The 25,692-nt window shown below is 44.8% G+C and overlaps 1 protein-coding gene and 1 long non-coding RNA gene across 2 annotated transcripts in view; one reads left to right on the top strand and one right to left on the bottom strand.

Annotated features, from left to right (window-relative positions):
* skib (v-ski avian sarcoma viral oncogene homolog b) overlaps positions 1 to 25,692 on the top strand; it is a 32,234-nt gene that overhangs the window by 4,088 nt on the left and 2,454 nt on the right. The window contains exons 2-5 of the mRNA XM_018699626.2: positions 23,782 to 23,895; positions 24,138 to 24,241; positions 24,350 to 24,594; positions 25,325 to 25,599. Coding sequence (XP_018555142.1) covers positions 23,782 to 23,895; positions 24,138 to 24,241; positions 24,350 to 24,594; positions 25,325 to 25,599 — 738 coding nt within the window. The remainder of the gene's footprint in view (positions 1 to 23,781; positions 23,896 to 24,137; positions 24,242 to 24,349; positions 24,595 to 25,324; positions 25,600 to 25,692) is intronic.
* On the bottom strand, positions 14,459 to 18,157 carry LOC108899259 (uncharacterized). Its single transcript, XR_001963529.2, has 3 exons — positions 17,899 to 18,157; positions 17,743 to 17,820; positions 14,459 to 14,896 (listed from the first exon to the last, which is right to left on the bottom strand). It is a non-coding gene; the product is annotated as an uncharacterized LOC108899259 (long non-coding RNA).

Raw genomic sequence — 25,692 nt, 5'->3', positions numbered from 1 at the left:
TGAATGAAAAATACATCTCTTCCTCTCTCCCTGTGTCGGGTAGCTGTGTGTGAATCTGCACTTGTATGTGGGTGTCTCTATGTACAGCGAGTACGCAAGTGTGTTTGCATGTAAACAGGCGAGTGTAATGACTGGATCAGCTGCGCGGGGCCAGATTAAAATGAGCTCACTGCCGGCTCATTTCCATTCCCATCTGTCTGCTGACCTCTGGGAAGCCCTGAAAGCTGACATGGTGCATCTCTTTGGTTCTTGATGGGGCCTGTCTGCCCAGCGTTGACCCAGCCAGCTAAGACCCAACCCTCCCATATCACCCGGACAGAGAGAGTCGGCCTCGTTTGGTTCAGATTTAGCATAGTTTTAAATCCTTTGCTCCGGGTGCAGCACTGCAATTCATGTCTCTAGGAGTTTCTAGCTTGACTTTAATTCACCTTCTCCTGCTTCGCCTTTACTTGGAAATATCATTGTTTTGAGAGCAGTCTCCTGAGTCCCAGCTCCCCCTCCTCCTCCTCCTCCTCCTCCAGCACCCAATTCCCCACTGAGCAGCCCCCTCCTCCTCCTCCATAGAGGACCATCACCTCGTCTCTGCTGCGACTGCTGGACAGAGCTTTTTTGGCCAAAGCAGGGACGGCGTGTCCAGGCAAAGAGGTGTCAGGAGCTCCCAGGGGTTGTGGCCTCCATTCTGGCTGTAGTGACCCCATGTTAAAAGGGTGTCAGCTGGGGTTCTGTCATGGGTGATGTGTGCTAAAGACCTGCCGCCTCCTTTGTTTAAGGGCCGGGCTTTCAGAAGCTGTGAAGTGCAGCCATTTCTCTTTGTTAGTGCCTTGTTTCTTTGGGTGCTGTGTGGACAGGTCTGTAACCTCCAGCCTCTCCCAGGGTGGGAAATCCACGCTTGGGAGTTTGCCATGTCACTGGTTTCCTGGCTATGTCCTCAAAGACAGATTGGAGCCTGCAGTGGTGTCTGCATGTCTGATAAGAGACAGGGCCAGATGATAATTCAATATAATTGTTTGTTGTTTTTTAGCGTTTTAGCCGTACAGTGATAATATAATCGCAAATTAATGACTCCAAGCAAGCTTAATTAAAATTAAACTAAATTAGCTATTGAGGCTATTGTTTTACACATATGAAGAGTTTGGACCAATGCAAAACGTAACGGCAGAATACAGTTAATTGCTTTGAATATTTGTTTGATTATTTTATCTATGTGTATATTCCATATTGTGATATCATTAATATCCTTATTAATGATGATTCTGACCATATATGATCAGGTATACAGCACATTATTGTTGACTAGATTCTTCCATAAAGAAAGACGAGTGATTCGTTTGTTGCTTCTACCCAAATTATGCTCAAAAGATAAGGATAATAATTAAGTTTACTTATGTTAGCCCTTATAAAAATGCTTTACAAATGCCAAATGTAAAAATAAAGCTGAAGAGTTCAAACATAAATCATAGAGCAAGGACAAAATAAGGAAAAGGATAAGATAAAATATTATTAAAAATATTAAAATAAAAATGTCAATATAGGAAGGACTTTTGAGGGAATTGAAAAGAGGATTGACTGATTTCGCAAATGAGTTGGAGAAATGTTAGGACTTTACTGTGTGCAGCCATTAAAATGTAGATGTACAGTAAATACCAAGAACATAAGACAATAGTCTCATGTACTGTTATATGAATATAACAGCCATATAAGACACTGGCCGTTTCTATTTCTGATCATTTTGAGTGGACAGTGTTTTGCTCCATTCCTCTCTGAACCTCGATGACACAGCACAGTGCTAATGTGTGAAAGACTTCTTGTATAACTCATGGAGCGAGGGAGGAGGATGATTAGTGTTGATCAGTGATGATGAGATGAGGGAGGAGATGAGCACTGGCTGCGACTGCAGTCAACAAGCCAGTCAGTCAGTCAGTCAGTCCGTTAGTGGCAGAACAGATGCCTGTATTGGGTTAGTGTTATTCCACAATCATCATCAATTCCTCCTCGATCACCTCCTGATTTCCAGCTCCGTGATTAAGAGTCAGGCCCATCTGGTGCAGAGACAGGAAATCCTGGAGTCTGCATCTGCTGCTGGCTGAGCTACTAATCTGCTGCAGTCAGGGATGTGGGGGGGGGGGTTTAAACTCTGATAATCCTACATAACTCCTGGAATGCAGAGACCACAGTGCACATCAAAACCGTCATCTTCTCTGGACAGCGTCTTCAGGAGCTCGCATAGACTGAATGTCAGCCATGGACTCTCTCCTCCTTCTCTGGCCCACTCCAAGCATCTTCACAATTTACAACCAGTCCCTCTGGAATTTTGTAATTAGAGCATGAATTAGATATACTGCAGAGAGTATGTTGCATGTTACATGGAGAAACCAACAGAGCAATTGCACATACCAATCCAAGTGCTTTTCTGATGAGACTTCAGAGGCCAAAGACACACACAGAATTGCAACATTTATCGCCTCAAATTTTCTCTGTCTCTCTTTAATGACCTGCAGCTCTAAGCTACACAACTGTTAGACCACATTGGAGATGTGCTAATGGAGCTCCAGCCAGAGCAGAAGTAGGCCCTGCTGGTGCCATATGACAAATCGGCATGCTGCTCTCGCCTACAATCCGCCCACCGACCACCTCCAAAGCTATCAGGAGGATTAGCTCACGCAGCTAAACCGAACAGGCTGCTCAGTATTCAGACAGCATTTGGTCCAAATCTTGTTCGTGCCTCCTGTTTTGATGGCTAGCAGATCACAATCGGGGCCGCTATCGGTTCGCTCGCAACTGGTGCGGTGCCAAGTTGCTGTACAGTGCTCGTCTGTGGCTGCGGGGAAAAAGGAGAATGAATGTTTTAGGGATTTACACGACTCCCTTGCTCTTTGGGATATGCATAATTTATTTTAGGATTAGGATGGTTTAGATTAACTTTGAATTCTCTGCTGAGTTGAGAAGACGGCGAAACAGAGGAGGCACACAGGGGCGTGAATGTACTTTTGTTTTGGTCTGCCGCTGACAAAAAAGCTCAGAGCTCGACGCCGGCGAAATAGTTTGCATTACAGGCCTGTTTTTGTGCATGTTTGTGCGTAATGTTGAGGTTTGTACATTTGGAGGCCTCTGTCAGGCTCACACGCTCTCAGAAAAGGACTCGTCCTCAGTTGGAGTCTGCTCCGTAGGCTTGTGATTGGAGGGCGGCTGTGGTTGCTAAGCAGAGCTGCTCTTCCTGTGCTAAATAAGAACTTCGTGCTCTCTGGCTGGTGGGCTCAAAGAAGCGCGCCAGAACACACACACACACACACACACTCGCTCACATATGTACACACAGACCTCACAGTGCATAGACCTCATACAGTACAGAGACCTCACCCTCCTCCATTCACTGCCCATCCTCTTTCATTGTGACCTCCACGCTGTGACTCGACAAGTCTCTCCTCCTCCTCCTCCTCCTCCTCCTACTGCCGCTGCTTTCCTTTCTCCTCCTCCTCCTCCTCCTCCTCCTCCTCCTCCACTCTGCATCACACACACTTCTCCCACAGGTCAGCACTGTATAAAGCTCCCCTCTCCATCACTGAGACCTCCTTGTCTGACACCTCCTCTGCCCCGCCACCATCGCTCACCTCCTCCATTTGACACCTCCTCGACCCTGTAGGACACACACACGCACGCACACACACACACACAGAGACACAGACACAGGCTCTCCTCCTCTCCTCCACTGAAATCTCCTACTGCACTCCCCCTCACACTGCATTATACTTAGATCTCCACCTCCACTGTAGTGAGCACATGCTGTATCAGTCTGTATTCAGACTGGCCTACATACGCCGCACATGTATCACTGTGCTGTTGGAGGGGTGTGAGGGCTGCTTGTCTCGTTTTGAAGAGATGAAAACTTGCGTCCATCTTAAGTCTTCTTTTTTAGATAGATAGATAGATAGATAGATAGATAGATAGATAGATAGAAATGGAGAGGGAGTGCTACTTTGTCAGGATGACCTCATAACCAGCCTCTATCTCCTTCTCCTGGCTCATTTCAAGAGCCCGCTAAATGAACAAATGAGTGGGATCCACATTTTCAGCTCTCTCCTGTTTTGCTGTGTGCTATTACAGACGCCTATCATCTCATGTATCTGCTGCGCCGCCAGGACATTGCATCTCAAAAACCTGATCTAAGAGCGCCGTGCTTTTTCTCTGACAATCTGCACGTACCGTCCAGCCCTGAACTGACCAGGTTTATTTCTCTTAGCTTGGTTTTCACGAGGGGGGTCAGAGCTTTGGGGTTGCGCAGCAGAACAATCCATCCAGTGTTGGTTGAAAAGCTGCAAGCCCCCGTGTGCTCTTCAGACCAACTCGACATGCTTTCTTGCGGAGATGGAGCAATGCAGCATTGTCAGCAGGCACCCGTATCAAATGAATTCAGCACAGCTGTCCTAGCAGACTCTGTTGTAGCGAAGGGTGGGTGGGGGGGCTTATTTATTCAGTATTACAGTCACTCTGGGATCCGTCATGGTCACTCTTTGCCACAGCATCATCTGGTCAGGTGGACCTGTTTTTCCTCCTGTTCGACCTTGTTAGTCTTGTTTACTAGCTCATTGAAAAGCAGAGTGAAGCGTACCTCTGCAAACGCATCTCACTAAAGAGTTAACCACCTGCCCCACCCTGCTCGCTCTCTCTCTCTGTATCAGTACAGCAGGGTCTACATTTATAAAGACAGGCGTACAAACTGAGGACACCTCTTCCCCTCACCCCCCTCCGTCCCCACACACCCTTTTTTGCAGGTGTCTAATAGTTGCAGGGTTGCCCCCCACACTGCGCTGTGCTGCGCTGGCTGCCCAGCAGGGCCACCTGCCTCCCCGCGCTTGTGGCGTTGACAAGCGTCTGGCTTTATTTCCAGCCAGTCGACGAGCGCAGACACAGACAGCCGTGGCCTGAAATAGAGCAGGCCCACCCTTTATCCTATAATGAGGGGACTATTATAAGCCTTGTGTCTTAAGCAGTATATGGCCGGTGTCAAGAGAAGAGCGAGCGCACACATCATCTTAAAAAACGTCAAGCTTCTTTTCAGAGTAATCACCTCTCCTTTTGGCGCCAACAGCCTTAATCTGTTGCACAGGTGCATGTGTTTTAGCTCAATGTCATGTGACCTTTGAGCAGATGACGCCTTTGACTCAAGAGAGGCTTAGGAAAAAATATGACGACCGCATGACAGTTCTGAACTCGAAAATATGGCCACAACACAAAACAGAGAAAATCAATTCACTTGTGACCTTGTATCAGTTGAATTTGTTCAGTCGGACACAGAGATCTGGTCGGGGCATCTGTCCCATATGGAATGTATGAATTATTCCAGAGGTAATAACAGGGCATTGTTGGTGCACTCATCTTCACAAAGACGCCCATCTCTGCATGTCCATATTTAATTCACCCCTTTCAGCTGCTGAACTGTACAGGCTGCTGATATAATGAGTCCCTCCAAAGAGATTAGTCGCCCTATCATCAACGCAGCTCCCTAATTTCTCTGCTTTTGTTGTGGTGCAGGCTGTACTAAATGGGATAAAGGGGCTTGGCCGGACACAGTGGGAGGAAGTGGCTTTTGTGTTGCTAGCAGGTGCAGTGGAATGACAGTGGAGTTTTTGGGATGTATGCATGTGTGTCTGTGTGCGCGCGTGCACGTGCACGGACCGCATGCATACGCGCCGTGCGTGCAGTCCTGCGTCTGGCCAGGCCAGAAGGGGTATGTGCTCCCCGAGTGCCGCTGAGATACACCAGGAACCTCTGGAGCTTGACTTGAACCCTCAATCACAGAGCTCCTCAGGGGTTTGCAGTAAATTCTTCAGGCGAATGGTTTTCTCTCCCCTTCCTCCTCCTCCTCTTTCTCTCTCTTTTTGCTCACATCTGGTGAACAGCGCTAGCACCCCTGTCATCTTTTACTGCGTTGAGGTCATTTCCACCCTATCGGTAAAGTGGAAACACATGATGTGCAGGGTTCGGCCTTAATGGGGTGGGGCTGGCATGGACCAGCACTGACACAGCTTTACAGCCAAGAGCTGCCAAAACAGCCTTTCTGTGGAATGCCTCCGACTTCAAAATTAAAGACATTTGGGGTAAATAACGTTGGAATACTTATATTACCCGTTCGATATATAATTACTATAATTAGTTACTTTTTTCATACATGTTAATGTTTTTTCTATACTGCATGGTTTTAGATGTTTTCTGTAACAAGATGGAACGGAGCCTGTAAACGCAGCAAAGCAGAGCCGAACATGTCATTTATGATGCTTTGAAAAAAACAAAACAAAAAAAGGCCAAGCATTGTTTGGTCTTACAGAAGAATATTAAGTGTATAATGAATACCAACTCCGGAAGACATGCTTCTCCTTTTAGAGTTTTTCTATCTCTGTTCCAAGTTTTATTTTTGCTGTAAAATTCTTCCCTTCACACGCTTTTTCCTTCTTAATCACGTTATTGATTCCAACTGGGGAGCTGGAAAGTCGGGTACAGACTCTGGCAGACGCTCCGGATAAAGGGCGTGTCCTCAAGTTTAATTGGGATTCTCCTTCAGCAATAATGTGGATTTCCTCAATTCTGTGCCCTGCTGCGCCATTCCTCCTCAGATACTTCACACCACAGCTCGCAGTGTTTGTCATTGTCAGGAATCCTGACGCTTGTGTCGTTTGTGAAAACTCGGCTCTGCCATCTGACACATTCTGCTTGATTTCTTGACAGTGCATTATTAGAATCAGCTTCGTATGAATCTTCTGTCACGTTGACTGCTTTTTATGGTAACGTTGCATTTGAAAACGTGTTCTTTGTCGTCTTTTATTTGCTGTAGTGTAATGAAACCACAGATCTGTTTGCAATGACTTTTACAACTAAAAACATTTTGCCACTCTAAGATAATTTGTTGCTTAAGTATCTCAATGGAATAAACAGTCTTTTAATGGAGTTTTACTGTCTCACTACATGGATCTCAGTGTGTCTCCAAGCAAATTCCAGTCACACTGTGGTTTCCATTTTGTGGTAGACAGAGCTGCAGTGTAAAAAGGGGTGGGCTGCAGTCAGTCAGTTACTGCTGTCTGTGGGTAGACTACAGGCAGAGCGGCTGGCTCGGAGCAGCTGCATGGATTTTTATTCCTGCCGTCCAACAGGACATCATAGACTGCAGCAGCGCTCCTTATTGAGGGCACACACTCCTGTGCTGCATGCCTCTGTCCTCATTACCTCTGCAGCAGCTTAGCTCTCTGCCTTTGTTCTCTCTCTTGGCTTGAAACTGGAGAATATGGAGAGAAGTGCTGAGGCTGCAGTTAGCTCGGCTGCCCACAACTTCTGCCGCACAGGAGAAAACATAGCACAGACAACCACCACCCCCCTAAGCCCTCTTGTCTACATATTTCCACAAAGCCAACGCACAGGGGATGCTCTAGTTTGATTCATCATCCTGACTTGAATGTGGGTTGCTTTTTCTCAGCGCTTCTTGCATTCTGTTTGTTGTCTTCGCCGCCTTTGTCGCTCGTCTGGATTAAATATTTCACCCCGAGGTGTATCTGCGCGTTGGCCCACTGACCAAATGCCCTCATGGCCAATCTGTCGTGTGAAAGGTCTCATAGACGCGTTCCTCAGAGGCGTTAAACAGCAGCCGTGCGGAGTGGCTGGAGGGACAGTAAACTTTTATCACACTAATAACCCACAGTCACAGCTACCCTAATGGCTTAGGTAGCCATGCCAGGGGTTGCCTGGAGGTCAGGTTGAATTGCAGGACATAAATGGTAGATTCCAACCGGTAGAACAAATAAAGGAAGGGAGAAAAAAAAACAGGAGGGGCATCTGAGGTGAGCAGACGGGGGAAGAAAGTTGTTATTGGAAGAGCAGATAATCACTTAAATTGATTTGCAGTAAAAGAAAGCCATTGATTGGTCCACTCTTTTATAACAAGGCAATCTGTGGCCTTTTAACCCTGTTTCCCACCCTGCTCTCCGCACGCTCTCAAACCTTGGACTCGGTCCGAGCATGCCGTCAAAAGGGCACAACTCCCACACAAGTGACAAGTGAGTGAAAAGATTTTTTTGCCCAGCACTCGGTGAAAACATCAGCAGTGCGAGAGAGAGGATTTGTTAATGGAGTTCAAATCTAAACTTTTTTTTTTTTCTCAGATTCCTCTCTCCCTCTGGCTGAGGTGGATGGGTCTTGAGAGTGTTTGTTTTAGGTGAAGTCAGTGCTGGAACAGAATGTTGTGAACCGCAGGCCAGACTGTGGTTCTGCGGTTCAGCTTCGACCTGAATGCAGACGGCTCTGTTTGTTTTGCTTTTCCGTTTCTCAGGGAGAAATTTAGACGCTGCCAAAGTCCTGCGCTCACACCCAAGGCACGCAAATAAAACCCCTTTACACAGAAAAAAAAAATGTACCTGGGTGTAGTCGCTACATCTGGACTTCCAACACCGCCCCAGTGCAAGGGTACACTTCCACCGCTGTCTCTGCTGTCCTGCTCTTATCTTGTAAAAGGGCTCTTTGGGAGATGAGATGGCATTTGATTGTTTCAGTGGCAGGATGTTTGTGTGTTTTGTTCCAAGCCTTTTCATAAATAGCAGTTTTTATGTTGCCGAGGTCAACTGGTTTTACTAGACTGGAGAGGCAAGTCCAGAGGCAAGGAGGCCTCCCCGCCATCTGGCAGCCATAAAAGGTGGGAGCAGGAGGTTTTTAGTGGGGGTTTATGGGACGGTAGGGGTGAGACACTGAGGGGAGGAGAGACAGAGTGGATGGTGGACTCTGGTTGCCCCCGAGCTGCAAAGCTTCCTCTGCAGTCTGAATGACAGGTCAGAAGTTCATTGCCTTTTTTTTTCCTCCCGCATCTGCCTTGTAAGGTGAAGGAGGTGACGGCGGGTTCAAAGTTCGAGGGCAAAGGAGAGAACGTCACCGTGAAGCTGTTATCACCGCCGTGAATAAAGATGTATTCTGGGCAAGAGATCTTCCCCTTGATTTAATGAGCCTGCTGTATTTTTAAAAGCGCTTCAGAGGACTGTAGCTCAAGCAGTGACTGTGCGTCCTCTTGTTGTCGTGTTGTCGTCAGCTTGTTTTGCTATGCAGAAGATCAGACCTGAGTCCTACAGATGGTGCAGAATTATGTGGCTGCGTAAACACTGGTGATTCAATGTCTTGGTGTTGCTTGGGTATGTGTCACTCTCTCAAAGCACCCTTCACACCACACAGTCCCGAACAGTAAGTTGTTTTGTACGACTGCAGATCCAGGCGCTCTTCTCTCTCTCTCTTTCTGTCTTTCTTTCTTTTTGTCCAGAAACAGCCTTACAGTCAGGTGGTGGCTTTATTTTGTTTGCACATCTGACTTAAGTGGGAATAACAACATTGTTAAGCCATGAAAATACTGGAGTTTGAGGCCAGTGAGATTCTCATGGAGATTTTCGGGGGGGATGAAGACACTCCTGAGAGTCTCAGTTATGTTCTGCTGGCAGGTTTCTCCCCTGGTTTTTAAAGAGCCTGAATTGGAGCTGTCTGGTCCATCTGACGCTGGATGCTCAGCCTTATAGGTTTTCCAGAATGGGGTTATCATTGCAGAGGACTGTGCTGCTTTGCTGACTCTGGCACTGATACCTCCCATAGAGATTTCATCTTTTGTTATTCTGCAGCTGAGATGTGTTAACCCTTTAGCCCCTTACAAGATATTGAAGTGATAGAAACTTATGGAGCTGTGTTTACAAATGCAACTGTATCTGGTATTTCCAATGCAAACCCCTATATTAAAAAAATGAGAGTAAAAGTCAACGCATCTGCTACATAAATTAGTTATATCGACCTCTTTCTCTTGCCAGTTTGGGGCTGGGTTTTCAGACCCTCTGCCGCTTCACATAGTTTGTATATGAAGCGAAGAAAAGTGCTGACAGCAGAAGAATGAGAGCGTGTTTGGCAGGCACGCCCTTGTAGGTTTCTGTGTCACTCAACTCTATTAAATTTTTAATCATTTCCTTGCTGTGGTATAGAGCTCAACATGGCCCTGCTCAGACACTCGCACTCTGTTTAGGTGGCTCATGCTCTGTTCAACTCATAAAACAGGAGGGATTAAAGCTGTGAGCTGGAGGTTTTCACTAATTAAGAAAACAAAAACACGGTGACGTTCTGATTTATTAGCAATATTTTACACACGGAGGACAACCATTATTCACTTCAAAAATAAACCCAGCAGGGGTGAATTAAACCGATCCTATGTGTCGCCTTCGGAGCTACAACAGTCAGCTGAGTCGTTTAATAGAAAATATATGGACGGCTAATTTGATAATCGATTAATCTTTTAGAAATTCATGATTCCAGGTTGTTGTTTGTCAGACAAAACAACATCTGATAACAACAGTTTGCACGTTAGCAAATTGTAACAAATAGTTCTCTAAAGTTTTACAGACTAAATGATGGATCGATTAATTGAAAATACAATCTGGAGATTAGCTAACGATAGAGATAATTGCTGGGTGCAGTCCTAGCTTCGATGCTTCCTAGTGGCAGACGCCACATTATCTGGTGTAACACTGGAAACAAGCTACATGGCAGCACCCACAGCAGTATCACTGTCACTCCAGAGTCCTTATTATTAGGTTTATTGGAGTGGCTCCAGAAATTATCATGACAATGGTTTGAAATATACATACACTGCCAAGAACATTGATTGCACTTGACAAACTTTGAAGAAAGCATCAAAGGCACCTTCAAAGGCAGCCGCAGTGAAGGACTCCAGCCAGAGATTCACTGAGAGCCTCTCAACATAGTTTGGCCTGTTTATCCCGCTCACATTTTTGCATCATGTCAGCGTCTCACGCGTTAAGAAGGGGATTGAAATAAAGCACTGGCCCTTGATTGAGAGGCTGGAAATGAGGGACTCTGCTCTTGCTTTAGTGGTTCCGTCCACTGCAGTGATTCAGGGGATAAAAATGTGGCCTGTGTCTCTTTAAGAGCGCTGGCCTGTCTGCAGAATGCATCAGTCCTGTGGAGCAGACACAGGCCAGCAGGAGGAGGGAGGAGGGGGGGAGGTGGAGAGGAGGAGAGGGGGGGGTGAAGGGAGGAGCATGGGGCGGTGCGGAGGGAGGAACGGCGACAGGAGGGAACAGCCGCAGTCTGGGCTTCCAGCCTCCTGGCTAGACTGCTGAAAGTTATTATTGAGTTCCTGTGTAGGGCCTCCCCTCCCTGTGGCATACTCCTCTGTGCTCACTACGAGGTAGACGGGGAGTGCGGGAGAGGCAAAGAGAAAAGTTGGCAGCCTCCCATGCCCCTTTGCAATGACCTTATATGCAACAAATAAAGGATAATTTTGTTTGATTCTGTGTTTTTGCAAGGGTGAAGCCTCTGAAAGGCTTGTAAGACTGAGAGCAACCACACACGCTAACAGCCTTACAGCTGCTCGACAGCAGCTGAAACTGCGGCCTAGTTCACTGTTGTCTTAGGTTACAGTTTAGCAGACACGTCCTGTTTTCTTAGGAATGGCTTTAACTAGTCAAGACAAGAAGGTTGACGGTTCACCAATGAGAAAGCAGTGAACTAAATCCTCTCCTGGCGTGCTAAGTGATGAGTATGATTCAAGGACAGGTGGTGGGAGGACGACGACTCCTTCAGTCTCCTTCCAATAACTTTGTCTTTACAGTAAATGGCGGCAATGAAGTAAAAAAAATGTGACTTCTCAAAACATGAATATAGGAATAAAGACTGGCAGACTATTAACAGCTCCTCTGCAGTTTTAATCTTGTTTGTAGCACAAGCTAGTTAGCATTTTTGGCAGCACTCCATGTAATTAGTTTCTTGTGGGTTATCTCGTCAGTGTCCAGCCCGCAGGTCTCAGAGATCTGCCGTCCGGGGAAAGGCCACAGAGATTACATAGTTACACTCATCGTGCCGTCCTCTCAGGCCTGTGCCTGCCTGCAACACTAATCCCTGGCCTGCCTTCCACTTTAGCGGCTACATTAGGCCACAAAACGCCTGCGTCTTTCCAGCTCAGCCCACCAAGAGAGAGACAGACTTTTACGTAACGCTCTGTCCGGTGTATTTGTTCTGAACCTGCTGTTGCTTTAAGCGAGGCTCCCTCAGGTTAACAGTACCCAGCTGCTGCCTGCCCTACTGTACAGAACTCTCGCTCGCAAAAAGCCTGAACCCATGCAGCACCTGAGGCTCAGCGGGGGCCCACGAGGCCGTCCCTCCCCCCCCCAAACCCCACCCCCACATATCTTCTGTAGCATGTCACAAATATGTTCTGATTAATCCCAGCATGTGTCTCCATTCACGGCCGGTGCGATCATTCGGCCTCTGTTTTAAAGCCGTCTCGGGCAGGGTTTGCAGGAAAGCTGGGCGAGGGGGGAAAACCCTGGCGTCGAAATGGGTATTTTGTGGAGTTCTGTTTGTTGAGTCAGAGCTTAGCTGGGCTCTACTGTTATGTGGTTGCCATGGAGAAAAACACAGGCTCTTGTGCAATAAAATCATCCAGGAAAAGACATTTCCAAGAATTTTTCAGAGTCAAGAAACAGACGGCAAATTGCAGAATTCATGAGGTGCTGCGGTCCACCACCCGCCCCTTTCAGCCCTCCATTTTAGAGCGCTCGTATTCATTTTATGGAAGCTGCGAGGCTTGAGCCCTCTCACCTAATTACTTCTGTAAGCAGATATGTTTTCCTATGAACGGAGGAGGGAAACAAAACCAGTGTTTAAGGATGGAATGTGTGATCTTAGGAACGGATGTTGTGGGTGTTTTATCCCCTATTTCCCTTACAGACAATTCCTCAAACAAGTGGAAACAAGTGAAATGCTATTTGATCTCTGTCAAATATTACTGTATACACATACTCGCGCTGTGAGGCCCCCGTACATTTGAGCGCGACTGTTGCTCTGCCAGAGAGAGCAGAACATTTTCAGAGGAAATAACTCCCAGTGTAGTTTTGAAAATGTGTTGACAGTTAATTGGTTGAGCACTTAAAAAACCCACCGGTGTTTCTGATTTTTTTTTTTTTTTCTTTTCAGTTACGTCAAGGCTCGTTATTGCTCTCTAATATGAGGTCTTTTATTCGTACTGCTTCCTGTCTATCTGAATGGGCACATTAGCACTTTTCAAACAGCGCAGACCTCTGGCTGTGCTTTCTAGAATTAGAAAAACACCCATCACGTAATGGTGCATCATAAAAAGCTATGATTCCAGCTCTCAGGAGCTAAATTTGAAGTTCAAAGCTAATTAAACAAAAAGAACGTCTTTCACCATCAGGAGTCTGTGGCGTTAACTTTAATAGTATTTCATTGTTTGGACGGTCATACAAAACAACAGTGCTGGAGATTGGGATTTTTAACCTGGTGACCAGGAAGGCAGCATTTCAACAGAATGACCAGAGTGGTATCTATAAATTTCAGGAGGATTTATTACCTCAGTTCAACCAATTAGCTCCCGAGCGGTTTCTCAGGACGTATACTGTGTTGGTGAAATGACATCACATGGGACCCTGAGTGAGCGGTGACCCTAACTTCACCTCACCCTCTCACAGCTTTTATGGCACCCTCCCCTAAATTCCCCTCTGCAATCTCCCGTCCCGTCCCCTCACACCTCTTAACCTCTGGTATTCATCCCATTTTCATCTTTCCAAATAAACCTGCCACCTGCCCTCCTCTCCGCTGACTGCTCGGAGGGGCACGTGGTCATGTGGCTCAGCTTACCGTGAAGGCATGGTGGCACAAACCGCAGCTCAGCTGACCGATGAGCTGCTTTACCATTAAAAAAAATAAAAATCTCCAATCCTCATTGGTTACTTGGCTGTTGCTGATTTGTTTATGTCTGAAATTAGCTGTGTGTTACTGTGCTGATGATCATCATTTCTCAGGTTAAATTATTTAAAGCACCAGGTCGGCTGGAACCGTTTTACTCAGTGTGCAATATGTGCTCTTAAACTATGAATGGAGAGAAGGTACAGGCAGGAGCTCAACTGATTTCTCAAATGAGTGATCAATTGAAAAATAATTACAACTATTTTGATAATTCATTTATCAATTAATAAGTGGTTTTTCAAGCAAAATCAAAAAACCTTTCTCACTTCCGCAGCTTCTAAATATTGCATTTCTCTGCCTTAACTGACAGTAAACTGAATATCTTTGGATGTTGAGGTGTTAATTGGGCAAAACAAGCAGTTTGATGACATTACCTCTGGCTTTTGTCATATTATTGGCCAATAAATCAATCGGTTTATTGAGAAAATAACTGGCAGATTAATAGATGATGAAAATATATTAATACTTTTAGTAAATGGTAAGAAAGAATCAAATATTGCAATATACAATAATCATTTTTGCTGACAAAAAAGGGTCAGGGGTCATCAGGGACAATGGTGTTTTATCCCCTGTACTTAGTTGTTAACATGGAGATCTGACCGTCCATCTGGCCCGTCAATCTCTCACACACCGGAGGTCTAGACCCTCTGAGCCCGGCCTGTTGTAACCAACAGTCCCTGTGCAGTTGCTCTCCCTCTCCCGCTGCGTCAGTCTCCCAGGCCTCCTCCTGTCCTGACTTCTCCACCGCCTCTGCCCGGCGAGGGAGGCGGGGAGGAGTCGTCCAGTACCAGGTACGGCAAGTGATATAATGGTCTGTGTATTTGGAGCTGTTACTGTTTGGGTTGTGGAGAGGTTATCCAGTGACATTTTAATCGTCTTTCTGCCTTCTTTCCCGTGGCATTAGTATTAATCTGCAGGATTAAAACTCAGCCAGTCAGACACTGGACTTGCAGTCTTGTTGTAGAGCAGAGGGGGAGCGTGCCAACAGCGAGAACGGCGGCGCACGCTTCCCTGCATACGGGCAGGGATGTGCTTATCAGTGACAAACCAAGGTTTTCAGTCTGGAGACATCAGAGCTCTGATGAGAGGATGGTTTGTTAACACACTGAACTGTCTGGGAAGGAACAGAGTTGTTTTTTTATCAGTGAGAAACCACAGACTTTCAATTGTCTGTTTTATTCCTCTGCAACAACAAACCCACAGATCTTCTCCACTCCTCAGTCTTTTAAACTTTTGTTCCTGAAATGTTTTTCTTTATTATAAAGAGCCACTTCACTAATTGTACACATAAAGGTCAGTTTACTTATCATGGAGACAACTTTTCAGGCTGTGAAAACAGTTGTGTAATGTCTTCCGTGTCTCTGGAGGAGTCTGAGAACATAACAAATATTTAACAGAAACTAGAGGCATTAACTTTAAAAGATCAGGACACTTTACAGACATGGAGGAAATGATAAAACTACTGACTTGCATCATGGGAAATGTAGGCAGTTTTGGCTTTAACTACTGACCACTCGTCTTTTAATCTGCCTGGCGGAAGCCCCCCTACTCCGTGAATGCACAATACTAAATCAGTGGAATGCCCCTTTAAAAGAACTCTATATTAATAGACCTAAATATTTTGTAGTTGCTCTAGTGAACCTTAGTTTGCTCCACTTCTTGCAAAAGGAAAAAGACCTCGGCCTAGATATTTCTTTTTGTTGTGAAATATGCCTATTTATTTCAAATCCCTTTTTTTACCGCCCTGGAATTATTTCATAGAAATTATGCCAAAATTACACATCTCTTTGTCGTGCATCCTTGTTAATCTCATCAAAGCAAACTGAGCTGCATTCATTTTATATTTAGAAAACACTTCCTTTTTCATTTATGACAACAAATAAGCTGGCACTGCAGTCCCCGAGAAAAAGAGTCACTGAATCAAAGAATCTGTTTACATTGTAGTCGAGAGGAGTGAGTGCTGACGTTACTCGCACCTTGAATGACGTCTCATAAAGGCTGTAATCTATGTGAATTATGTTAAAAATGATTCTGTTAAGTGAGGGTAACTTATAGATCCTTTAAATGTACTGAAACGCATCAGCGGCAGAGAATCAGATGAGGGTCAGTGTAATGCCAAGGGATTAAGCTTGCATGGCAAAGATGGAGTTGGCACTGCTGCACAGCAGAGATCAAGTTCTGTGAAGGCACGCACTCATGTATGAAAGTCAGGATACGGAAACAGAAATGCTGACAAATCTTCTGCAATACAGCTGTGTGATACCTGATAAAATTCTATAAAAAAATACTGATTGGTTTGTAGTTTTGGAACAACAGTTTCTCGATTTTAGGTGTGAGAGTTATTCTCACACATCTCTGTCTGACAACCATTTGAGTCGCCCGACAAAGACTCTCTCACAGCTTTTCTCCTTAATTCAATTCAAGAGCACGCAGACAATCTGAATTAAGGTTGTGTGATCCAGCAGCGCTGCAGCTAAAACCACCTGGTCGCGGCAAATAGAAAAACAGCAGTATTTACATAACTAAATATTTCATTTGTTTGGCTTTAAGCCTAAAACAAATCACTCTGCTCAATTACCGTGAGATGCTTCGTACCCAGAGTCAACCAGAACCAAAGTAGTAATCGGCTTATAAATCAAATTTCCTCACAAAATTCTCAGATACTCTCTCTTTTATTTTAATTTATGATGTTCCTGAAAGTTGCGTGACTACGTTTTGAGTAAGAATTCATTTTACCCTTCATGAACACTAAATTAAATTCCATAAATACAGATTCTCTCTCCCTCTCTCTTTTTCTCTGTCTTTCTCGTTAACCTTCATCCCCTCCGGCCTCCTGGTTAGCACTGCAGCTGCTCCTACATTATAAGTGTGCTAAATGTGAACAGAAGCATAAAGACATTGTGTGTGTGTGTGTGTGTGTGTGTGTGTGTGTGTGTGTGTACGCATCTGCCTTTTATTGGTTTGCAGCTACAGCCTTGTGTCTTCCCTCAGATCATGTAGTGTGATGTTTAATTCTCTTATTCCAATAGTACGGTGGGGGGCTCAGACAACTATCTGCTGAATTTGGCGCTATGTGCATCTATAAATACACCAGTCACAGAGCACGTTTCATTTCCCAAGATTACTTTCACTCACGACCATACCAAACATGCTCGCACTAATAATGTATAATCTACGGTGATATCAGTTTCATTCTTTTAGTTTAGGATTTCCATGTGTGTTGAAATAACTTATGAGCCCTTTTTACAGTGAGGTCATCCTCTGAGGGAAAGAGTGATTTGGACACCACTGTAAGAAAGGCAGGCGGGCGGGCATGTCGTGTTGTTACGGTTGCCATGTTTGGACCTGAACTGGAATTCGTTTCTCGCCGAGCAGTAGTACAGTAATCTTTCTTTTTGTTTGCTCTCACCGGCGAGGTGATCTTTTCATGCACACACAGGCAGCTCAGTGTTTTCAGGAGCAGGTTTTTTCATGACGAGGAGACTAGAAATGAAACATGTCAGCAGAAGATTATAGAGTTTAGTTAAGACTTAATAAGCTTCATTCACGTTTGGATGATTTGTGTGGACGAAGTGGATTAACCTCAAAATAAAACGTGTTTTATTTTAACTGCAGAAAAGTCTCCTTTTGGTTAACGCTGCAGCTAAACATTACTTCAGTAGTCCACTAACCCATCGGTTAGTTGATCAGTCAACAGTTATTTCTGTCACACCCTCCATCTGCTTCCTGTGGGCGCGCGGAACGTGTTCCGGGCTTTAGTGCACGTTTTACCTCACCTGCTCTGGTCTGCACACCTGAATGAATGAACGCTAGTATTACCGCGAGAAAAAAAACAGAGAGGACGAGACTCTGGTGTAGGCTACTCAGGCAAACTAACAAACATTACGATGCTAACATTAAGCGCGACGCACTCGTGCATTAAAACAAACTAGAAGGTATCAACGCGACGCCAAAACTTACCCATCCGGAGTACGGAGGACTTTAGACATCACGGGTCCAGAGTGCTAGCGTTTCAGGTCTTCACGCGTCCCCATAGTCCTGAAATCACAGTCTGCTTTACAGAGTCTGCATCCAATTTGTTTCATGGTTTATTTTCAGTTTGAAATGCTCCCATACCTTCACAAGTTCCGGTCTCTCTTTGCTCCGTTGCGCCATCGTTCATTCGTTCTTCTTCATTAGTGATGCAGTCATGGCAGTAGAAGCGATGCTGCCCCCTGCACCTCCTGTAGTGTATTGCAAGCGAACATTCAAAAATGGTTCCTCTTAAAAAGTCTCTGGTTTTATGGTTTTATTAAAAAAAAAAATCGTTGACCAATTTTTATAATCGACGTCGTAGATTATGTCGACTAATCGTTTGCCAGCGCTATAATGTGTGAATGTATATAATATACCGACTCAGGAATCCAGAGTCTGTATTTTGAGTCAATGTATAAAATGAACTTTAATACTAAATACTTTAAACATTGGATTTGCTTTGGAAATGAGTAAAATGTTTGTAGTGCAGCTGCAGATTTGCTCATTTGTTTCAAGACTTAGGACTCAATGATAAAAATGACTTGATAAGAAGGATATCTTTGCTGTTTTATTGCAGCTAGAATCAATATTTTCATATTAACAATGGATTGATTAATCACTGTTTTGTGAAAGATGTCGATCATAATAATGAAACCACAGAGAATTATCACCAGACTCTGTTGCCCCCTCAGCTCTACCCTGCTTTATAACAGCTTTCAGCTCCATGTTTTGTGTGTCCAACAAAGTTAGCAACTACCTGGTGAACATGGTGGAACATTTAGCAGCGAAAGAGCAAAATATTTCCCTCAGGAGTCAGAGGAGACAAAAACAGAGCTAAAAGGCGAGTGAATAGTGGACCTTAATTCATCAGAGGAACACAAAATGTCTCAGAATAAATCATAATTTTCCTATGTTTGTAAACAGGTTCACCATAGCAACTTAAAAGGTGATAATATGCTAATGTTGTGTTTCCCCAAGGTGGCCAAAACATTTGTTGTTGCAGCTTTAAAGTCATGTGAAATCAGTTTGGTAAAGCTCAAAACCACAAATTTGCTTCAGATGGCTTCACAGTCTGTACGGAATAAGATACCTATCCTCAGGCCCTTAATTTGGATGAGGATGTACTCCACCAAAAAATAAACACATGAAAAAAGGAGTTTAAAAACCTGAAGAAGAGGCACATGTTTCCCCATATTGACATCATGACAATATTAGATGAACAAAGTGCAAACATTCATGAAGATTGTTCTGTAGGAATTACCCTAACTGGTTACACTGGGGTCACTGGATCATTCATTTTCCACACACAGCTTGTCCTGAGAAAGGTTGACAAATGGAGAACACTTAACGCTCTGTTCTTCTGCCTTGAAGCTATATGTGTCAAGCCGTGTGGACCTGATGGGATATTTTCCACCTTTAGGAACACCAGCTCATCCTGCGTCCGCCTCAGACCTCATCAAGTCTCAATCCTAAAGACAATTAGGACAATCCAATAAGCTTTACTGTAATGCCGACCTAATGCCGAGCCCTGCAGCTCTCTTTGTGTGTCCATATTGTCATGGTTCACCTCAGCTACATAAATAGTATCTCCTCAAACTGGACACAGAGGAGACAGAATACATTGATAAATTAAGCTAAGATTTAGAGAGGGGAAATGGGAGCTTGTGCTGTATCTCTGTAGAATAGGGATGAGGTTTCAGGGATATTCTGGGCAGACACCAATAATTTTCCCCCAGCTGTTACGAGGTGGCTGCAGGGCTTTATATAAATCAAGGGACTGTCGTACAATTTATGCAGCGGGAGTTGAATAGAGAGCTCAAGGCATCCCTGTGACCGTCCACACCAAACTACAGGGATCAGATTACTAAAACTAGTATTCTCTCACTTCCAACTAAGGCCGTCACCCGAGTGAGCCGTGCCAGTTGGTGTGCCCTTGAGTGAGACAGCGCCCCACTAAGCACATGTCGATCTGGGGATTACATTCAGGGGTTTAGGAGGGAAAAGGAGGTCGTAATCTGAAACTGTTGTGTCTTGTTGCTGTGCACTTTTCTTAATGCCATGCTATCATGCAGCATGTATTGGTGTTGTATGACCGTTGCCCGAGGAAGTTCAGCTGGGGAGCCTATTTTTGTCTCACCAGATAAATGCTGCCCCATGTTTTGTTTCTCAGTGATTTCATTTAGAGTTTTTTTTTTTTTTTTTTTTAAGAACCACAACAGATGCTTGGAGGTTTCGATTTTAGCCTGCTGTCATTGGTTTTCCCGTGTGAAAGACATGAAAACGTTTCCACATGTTAAGATTGCATAAAGGGAAGTGAAGATATTAAAGCTGTAGTTTGACATTTTGGGAAAATTACTTTCTTTCTTTCTCTCTCCCACCTCACTTCTAAGCAGTAAATATGAGGCTAAAGCCAGCAGCTAGTTAGTTTAGCTTAGCATAAAGACCAGAAACAGAAAAAAACATCAGACAGATAAAAGAAAAGGTGAACGGTAACTTGTTCAACTTTGACCTATAGTTCTTGCACATGGTTTTCCAGAATAATTCCAAAATTTCAGTTAAGAAGAAAGGGCCTCACCTTAACCACACCTTTTACCACCTGTCAACCCTGATATCTGGTAATCCCATCCTGTTTGTTTCTGTTCTTTCATCACTTTCCAATCATCTGCCCCTCCCCTCTCCATCTATCCCATTTTTGTCAATCTTCTATCTCTTCTTTGACCCAGCCTCCTACTACTCTGTGTCTGGCAGCAATTGGAAGAACTTTCTTCAGAGAAAATAGTCCCCCATTGTAAGTGGTCACAGTTTAAACGTCAGGATATTGTAGTTAGATTTAATTTAAAATCTCTTGGGCTCCAAATGCCGGCCCTGGTTTGGTCGGTGGTCAATAATCAAATATCGTTGATTAGCCCCATGTTCAAGTGAAATAACAGTTCAAACCCCATCGCGCTCCAGTTAGCACAATATCGACAAATTATTCTTCAAGCAGGTCAAACGCTGTGCTCTTAGAATAGATATTGATATGTTTGCGTGTTGTGTTTGTGTGTCTCTGTGATTATCTGCCATGCCAGCATGAAAATAGCTGAGGCTTATCCCGGTATTACCATGCCATTATGTGGCACTAATTAAAAAATAAAGCATGTCTACTCTTGCCCAGCTGCTATTAGACAGTATTTAGCCTACAGGTTTGCTTTGAAATGCTCCCTCATTACAGCGCCTCAAAGAAATTTCATACAATAGCGAGATGAAAAGGGCAATGCTTGAATGGAGTCTTAAAGGGGAGGCTGTACTTGGCCTTCAAGTATACATTCCTTCAGCTCAGTGCTTCCTCTGTGGTCCCACTCCCCTGGCCCACCCCCCTCCCACTCAAGACTCAGTTCCCACAGGGGACTCGGCCAAAGCAAACTCCTCAGAGGAAGCCTCCCTCTCTTACCAGTGAGAGAGACACATTGAGAGAGGGAGAGAGAGAAGGGGGGAAAGAGGGAGGGAGGGATGTCCTATCATCTGGCTCAGTGGGACCTGCAAGGCAGTAGGATGTGTGAGGAGGGTGTTATGACTCCGTGGCCATGCTATGTCTATGATGTGGTGGTGAGTAAAGCCCGTGCGGCTGCTCTCCTGTGAGGTCAGTGTCAGATTTAGCCAGCAGGTCCCTTGTGGTGTCTGGGAGTGTCTGTTTTCTGACTCTATTATGTCTAGCACTCATAGCCTTCCTGGAGCTGCAAACCTCAGGGTAGAAATAGCACCAGACAGACAGACATCCTTTGTCGGGAAAACAACAGTCACGTCAGTAATTACAGAGTCTGATTACACCAGGGCAGCAGTTCTTAGAAAACCACTGGCCTTGAGTCAGGCAGGTGAGGGGTCGAGTCACCAGCGCTGAGCAGGACGCAGTCAGCAGCAGGTCTGGGTTAAGAGAATTAACCCACAGTAGCAAAACCAAACAGTTTGCTGTGTATGTATGAATGGGTGTGTGTGTAATGTGGTGACTGGTTAGACAGGTAGAGACTTCTGTGAGTCAGGGAGACGTGAGGGGAGTGTCCAGACAAACACAGCATGTACACCTCGTGCAACTACAATGGAGGAGAGGTCAAATATTTTATACGGCAGACTAGGATTATTTTAGTGAGTGATTAATCTATTAAGTGTGGCTATAGTCAACATTTTAACAATAAAATCGTAGTCGTGATGAACCCACAGAGAATTATCCTCTCAGCTTTGAAGTGAGTGTCAGCTCATTGTTTAGTTGTCTGTCTTTTATTATATTTTAATATGGGTGAATGGAATGAAAAGCAGTTGCTTATCAGATCAGGGAGGTCTGTTTATAGTTTAGACCATAAAACGTCAAAAAATCTTTTACAGTTTTCCATCAGAAAGCTCGTTTTGCTCGACCAACCGAAGAAAACCCTCAAAAATATTCAATTTCCAATGATATGAAACTGGAAAAAACAGCAATTCTTCACTGTTGAACCAGATAATCGTTATTTTGGCTCGATAAATGATTTAAACGATTAATCAAGATTATGATAAAAGCTCCTGTAGACTTTTCTGTCAGTCGACTATTTGACTAAATTTGTCTCAGAGCTGCAGCAGACTTTGGTTTCTGCAGTTCAGGTATGCAGTGCCAGACCTGACTGACACCTCCACCCTTGAGCACACTGTACCAGATACACACACTCACACACACACACACCCTCCCACACACACATATGCATGTCTACACCCGCAACCACCCACCTCCCCACACGACACCCACTCATAGCTGCGTGTGCACACACTCACACACACACACACACACTCACGCAGCGTCTGGCTTTGTGTAAAAAAGCTGTGAGACATGATTCATTACCAAGCAGGCTTCTCGCTCAATGCTAAATGAGGTTTGTCGTTAATTTCCATCTTGAGGTGATTACAGCGAGCAACGATTAAGGTTTCACAACTACACGCAATCCTGCAGGAGTGTCCTCCATTGAGGATTTGAAGGTAGACAGAGTAATCATTTGTCTTGAATCGCACACGCAGACGAGGAGATGGGAGTGTTTGCTATTCCTGGAGGCAGAATGTCATAGTAGTGAGTAAGAGAGCGGTAGGCAGGTCTGCGCTGGCCTCTGTGCCTGCCTAGGTAAACATATCCTCTGTCTGACAAGTGCAGACCTGAGGGCTGGGAAGGTTAGCTATCTCAACACATGACCCTGGAGCCTGCCACACACACACAGACGTACAATATATATGTAAGAAAAAGCTCCTGAGATTCAGCATTTTGCCAGACTTAACAAGGCAGATGCTTCCCTCCTCAGGTTTTCCAAGCACAGCCTCGCTCAGATATTACATGCATCTGCAGCCCTGCGTTAACACGCATCTCTCCCTGAACACTTCAACTCAATCGTCTGTCAGATCTGAGTGCAATTACTTTAATTCGTCTCCCTCTCTGTCTCCCTCTGTCTCTATATTGCAATATTTCTGTGGTTCAGGGAGTCGATCTGCTCCACCTGACGGCGCCTCTTCTGCCTGGCAGGGAGCAATGTAGCCCTACTGGCTGCCAGCCAGACCAGCTTGAGTGTCTGCTCAGCTCAAAGCCCTGCTTGCACACACACACACACGCACACACACACACACACACACACATACACACACACAAACATGCAGACATGCCAAGCTCAGAGACTGAACGCTTACACAGACACATCTTCTATGCTTCTTCCCTTTCTGTGACTTCTCCACTGTTTTCTTTTTCCTCTATTTTCCACCTTCCTGTGACTCTCTGCTCTTTTCCTGCAACTATTACAAGGCTGAGTTGAAAAAAAAAAATCACTTTAGACAAAGTCATGTTGTGACAAATCCATGTGTTGCTTATGAATAATGCCATTTACAGTCATACGGTATCATTTTTAGAAGTTGTGGGCTCTTGAAATATCCACTGTACTCCATGATGTAATATCTGCACTTTATCTCTGATGATTAACCATCTATTCTCTCCTCTCTCCTCCTCAGTCTCCCAGCCCGGTCCCAGCCAAGAGGTCCAAGTTTGACAAATTACAATCTCCGTCAGCTGACAAAGACAGGAAACCCGAATGGTTACAGTCGCTGTCGAAGTCTGCGCACAAGGTTTGTACGCTGTGCATGTTGCTGGTGTGAAAATGGATTTGCTGTTAAGCTCAAAGGTTGAAAGAGTGACGTAAAAGCCGTTGTCCGTTTGAATCATCACGTTATCATCTGTGTATGACCTCGTCATTCAGCCTCGTTGAATGAAGAGGGGCCTTTGAGTGTGTTCGTCACGGCTGATTTAATGTTCTAGTGGTAGTTTACTGTGAGTTTATCCAAGCTTGTTGTTTTGTTTGTTGTTCCAGGATCTGAAACAGGTCCAACTGAAACAGAGGCCCTCTGCCTTCCGCCCCTGGTCCCCTAAAGCCGCAGAAAAAGAGAAACCAGCTTCTCAGAATGAGGTGGAGAGGTGAGTCATCGAAGAGCTGTTATAGTTGCAGTTTTTAAGACATAATATCTGTCAGACTGGATTCATAACCAGTGAAATGCTTTAAATGCACCTACATTGCTTCTATAGGTCCTACTCAAAGAATCAGGAGACTCTGGTGGCTCCCAATCTGACACTAGTTCCTATGGCTCCTCCGGTCCATCCCAGAGACAGCCACGCTCCTGGTAGGGGGCCTACATCCATTTCCAGGCCGCCACAGGAGCTGCATAATGGAGATGTACAACCTTTAGCAAAACTGGCCCCTTCCAGTACCACCAACAGAGCTGACGACATGGACACAGATGGAGAGATTGATGTGGACGACTGCGATGATCGTGAGTACCACCCATCATCTGGAGTTTGCAATAAAACGGAAAAATTGAACATTACAAGACCGAGTCTATATGAGACACAGATTTTACAGTTACAACTTTTATTACACAGTGAGCCCCACTGGAAATCAGCCATGGTGGAGCTGGTTCAGGGTGATTCCTGTGCAACTGCGCCACCTGGTGTCAAATAGAAGAAGTACAAGAGAAATAAAACAGGCAGATTTTGCTGTTTCGTAGCCACAAAAACATACAATTCTTCTATTTAATTGTAGTGTAATGTTATTCCTTTGTAGTGCAGCTGTAGAGAGGATGAGCTCATGCTTAGTTTTCTGATGGAGTAAATATGTATCCAGAGATAAGATCACATGAAAACTGGTAGAAAGCAAGCAGAGGTTAAAGTAATGAATGAATGAATGAGTTCAAATGTTTGCAAGTAATGAATAAACCATAAACAATGCATTTAACTAAAATAAAGAGTTGATAGTCATCAAATCAGTATCATCCAGTGTAAAATCAATTCAAATGAAGACAGGGATGGTGTTGAATAATGGGCACAGTTCATCTTACAGGGCTGTGAAGGTAGAGAAAACTGCAAGATGATTTCCATTCACCAAACTTTCTCAGGCTTTAAAATGATGTTTTCTACGATAAAACTGTACCTCCTGACCTTTTCTTGAAAAGACGATCCACCTTTACATCTGATCTAATTCTTTGAAATCTCTCTCTCCCTCAGGTCCGGTGCCTCCTTCCTCCCTGGCCTCTCCTCCGTCAGCCTCCACCAGCGTTTCTCAGACCCTGACCCCTCAGAGTCTCACCCGAGCTCAGGAGGGACCTGTGTGGCTGTCGGGGCCCGTTTGCCCAGAGATGGACACCCTGAGACAGATGCTCTACGCAGGCCTGGACACCAAAGAAGCGAGGGAAAAGCTGCTGCAGGAGATTGTCAGGATGAGAGTTAAGCAGGAGGAGAAGCTGGCAGCTGCTGTGCAAGCTAAACGCAGCCTTCAGCAGGTATCACATCCTCCTCTTGTGAAATGCTACACTATATGACAGTAATCTCTGCGTGAATATTAGTGTATCAAATGTGAAACGACTCTGATGTTG

The sequence above is a fragment of the Lates calcarifer genome, linkage group LG8, assembly GCF_001640805.2.
Source record: "Lates calcarifer isolate ASB-BC8 linkage group LG8, TLL_Latcal_v3, whole genome shotgun sequence".
NCBI lineage: Eukaryota > Metazoa > Chordata > Actinopteri > Centropomidae > Lates > Lates calcarifer.
Note: the sequence above shows the minus strand (reverse complement) of the source record. Positions and strands in the feature narration are given on the sequence as shown.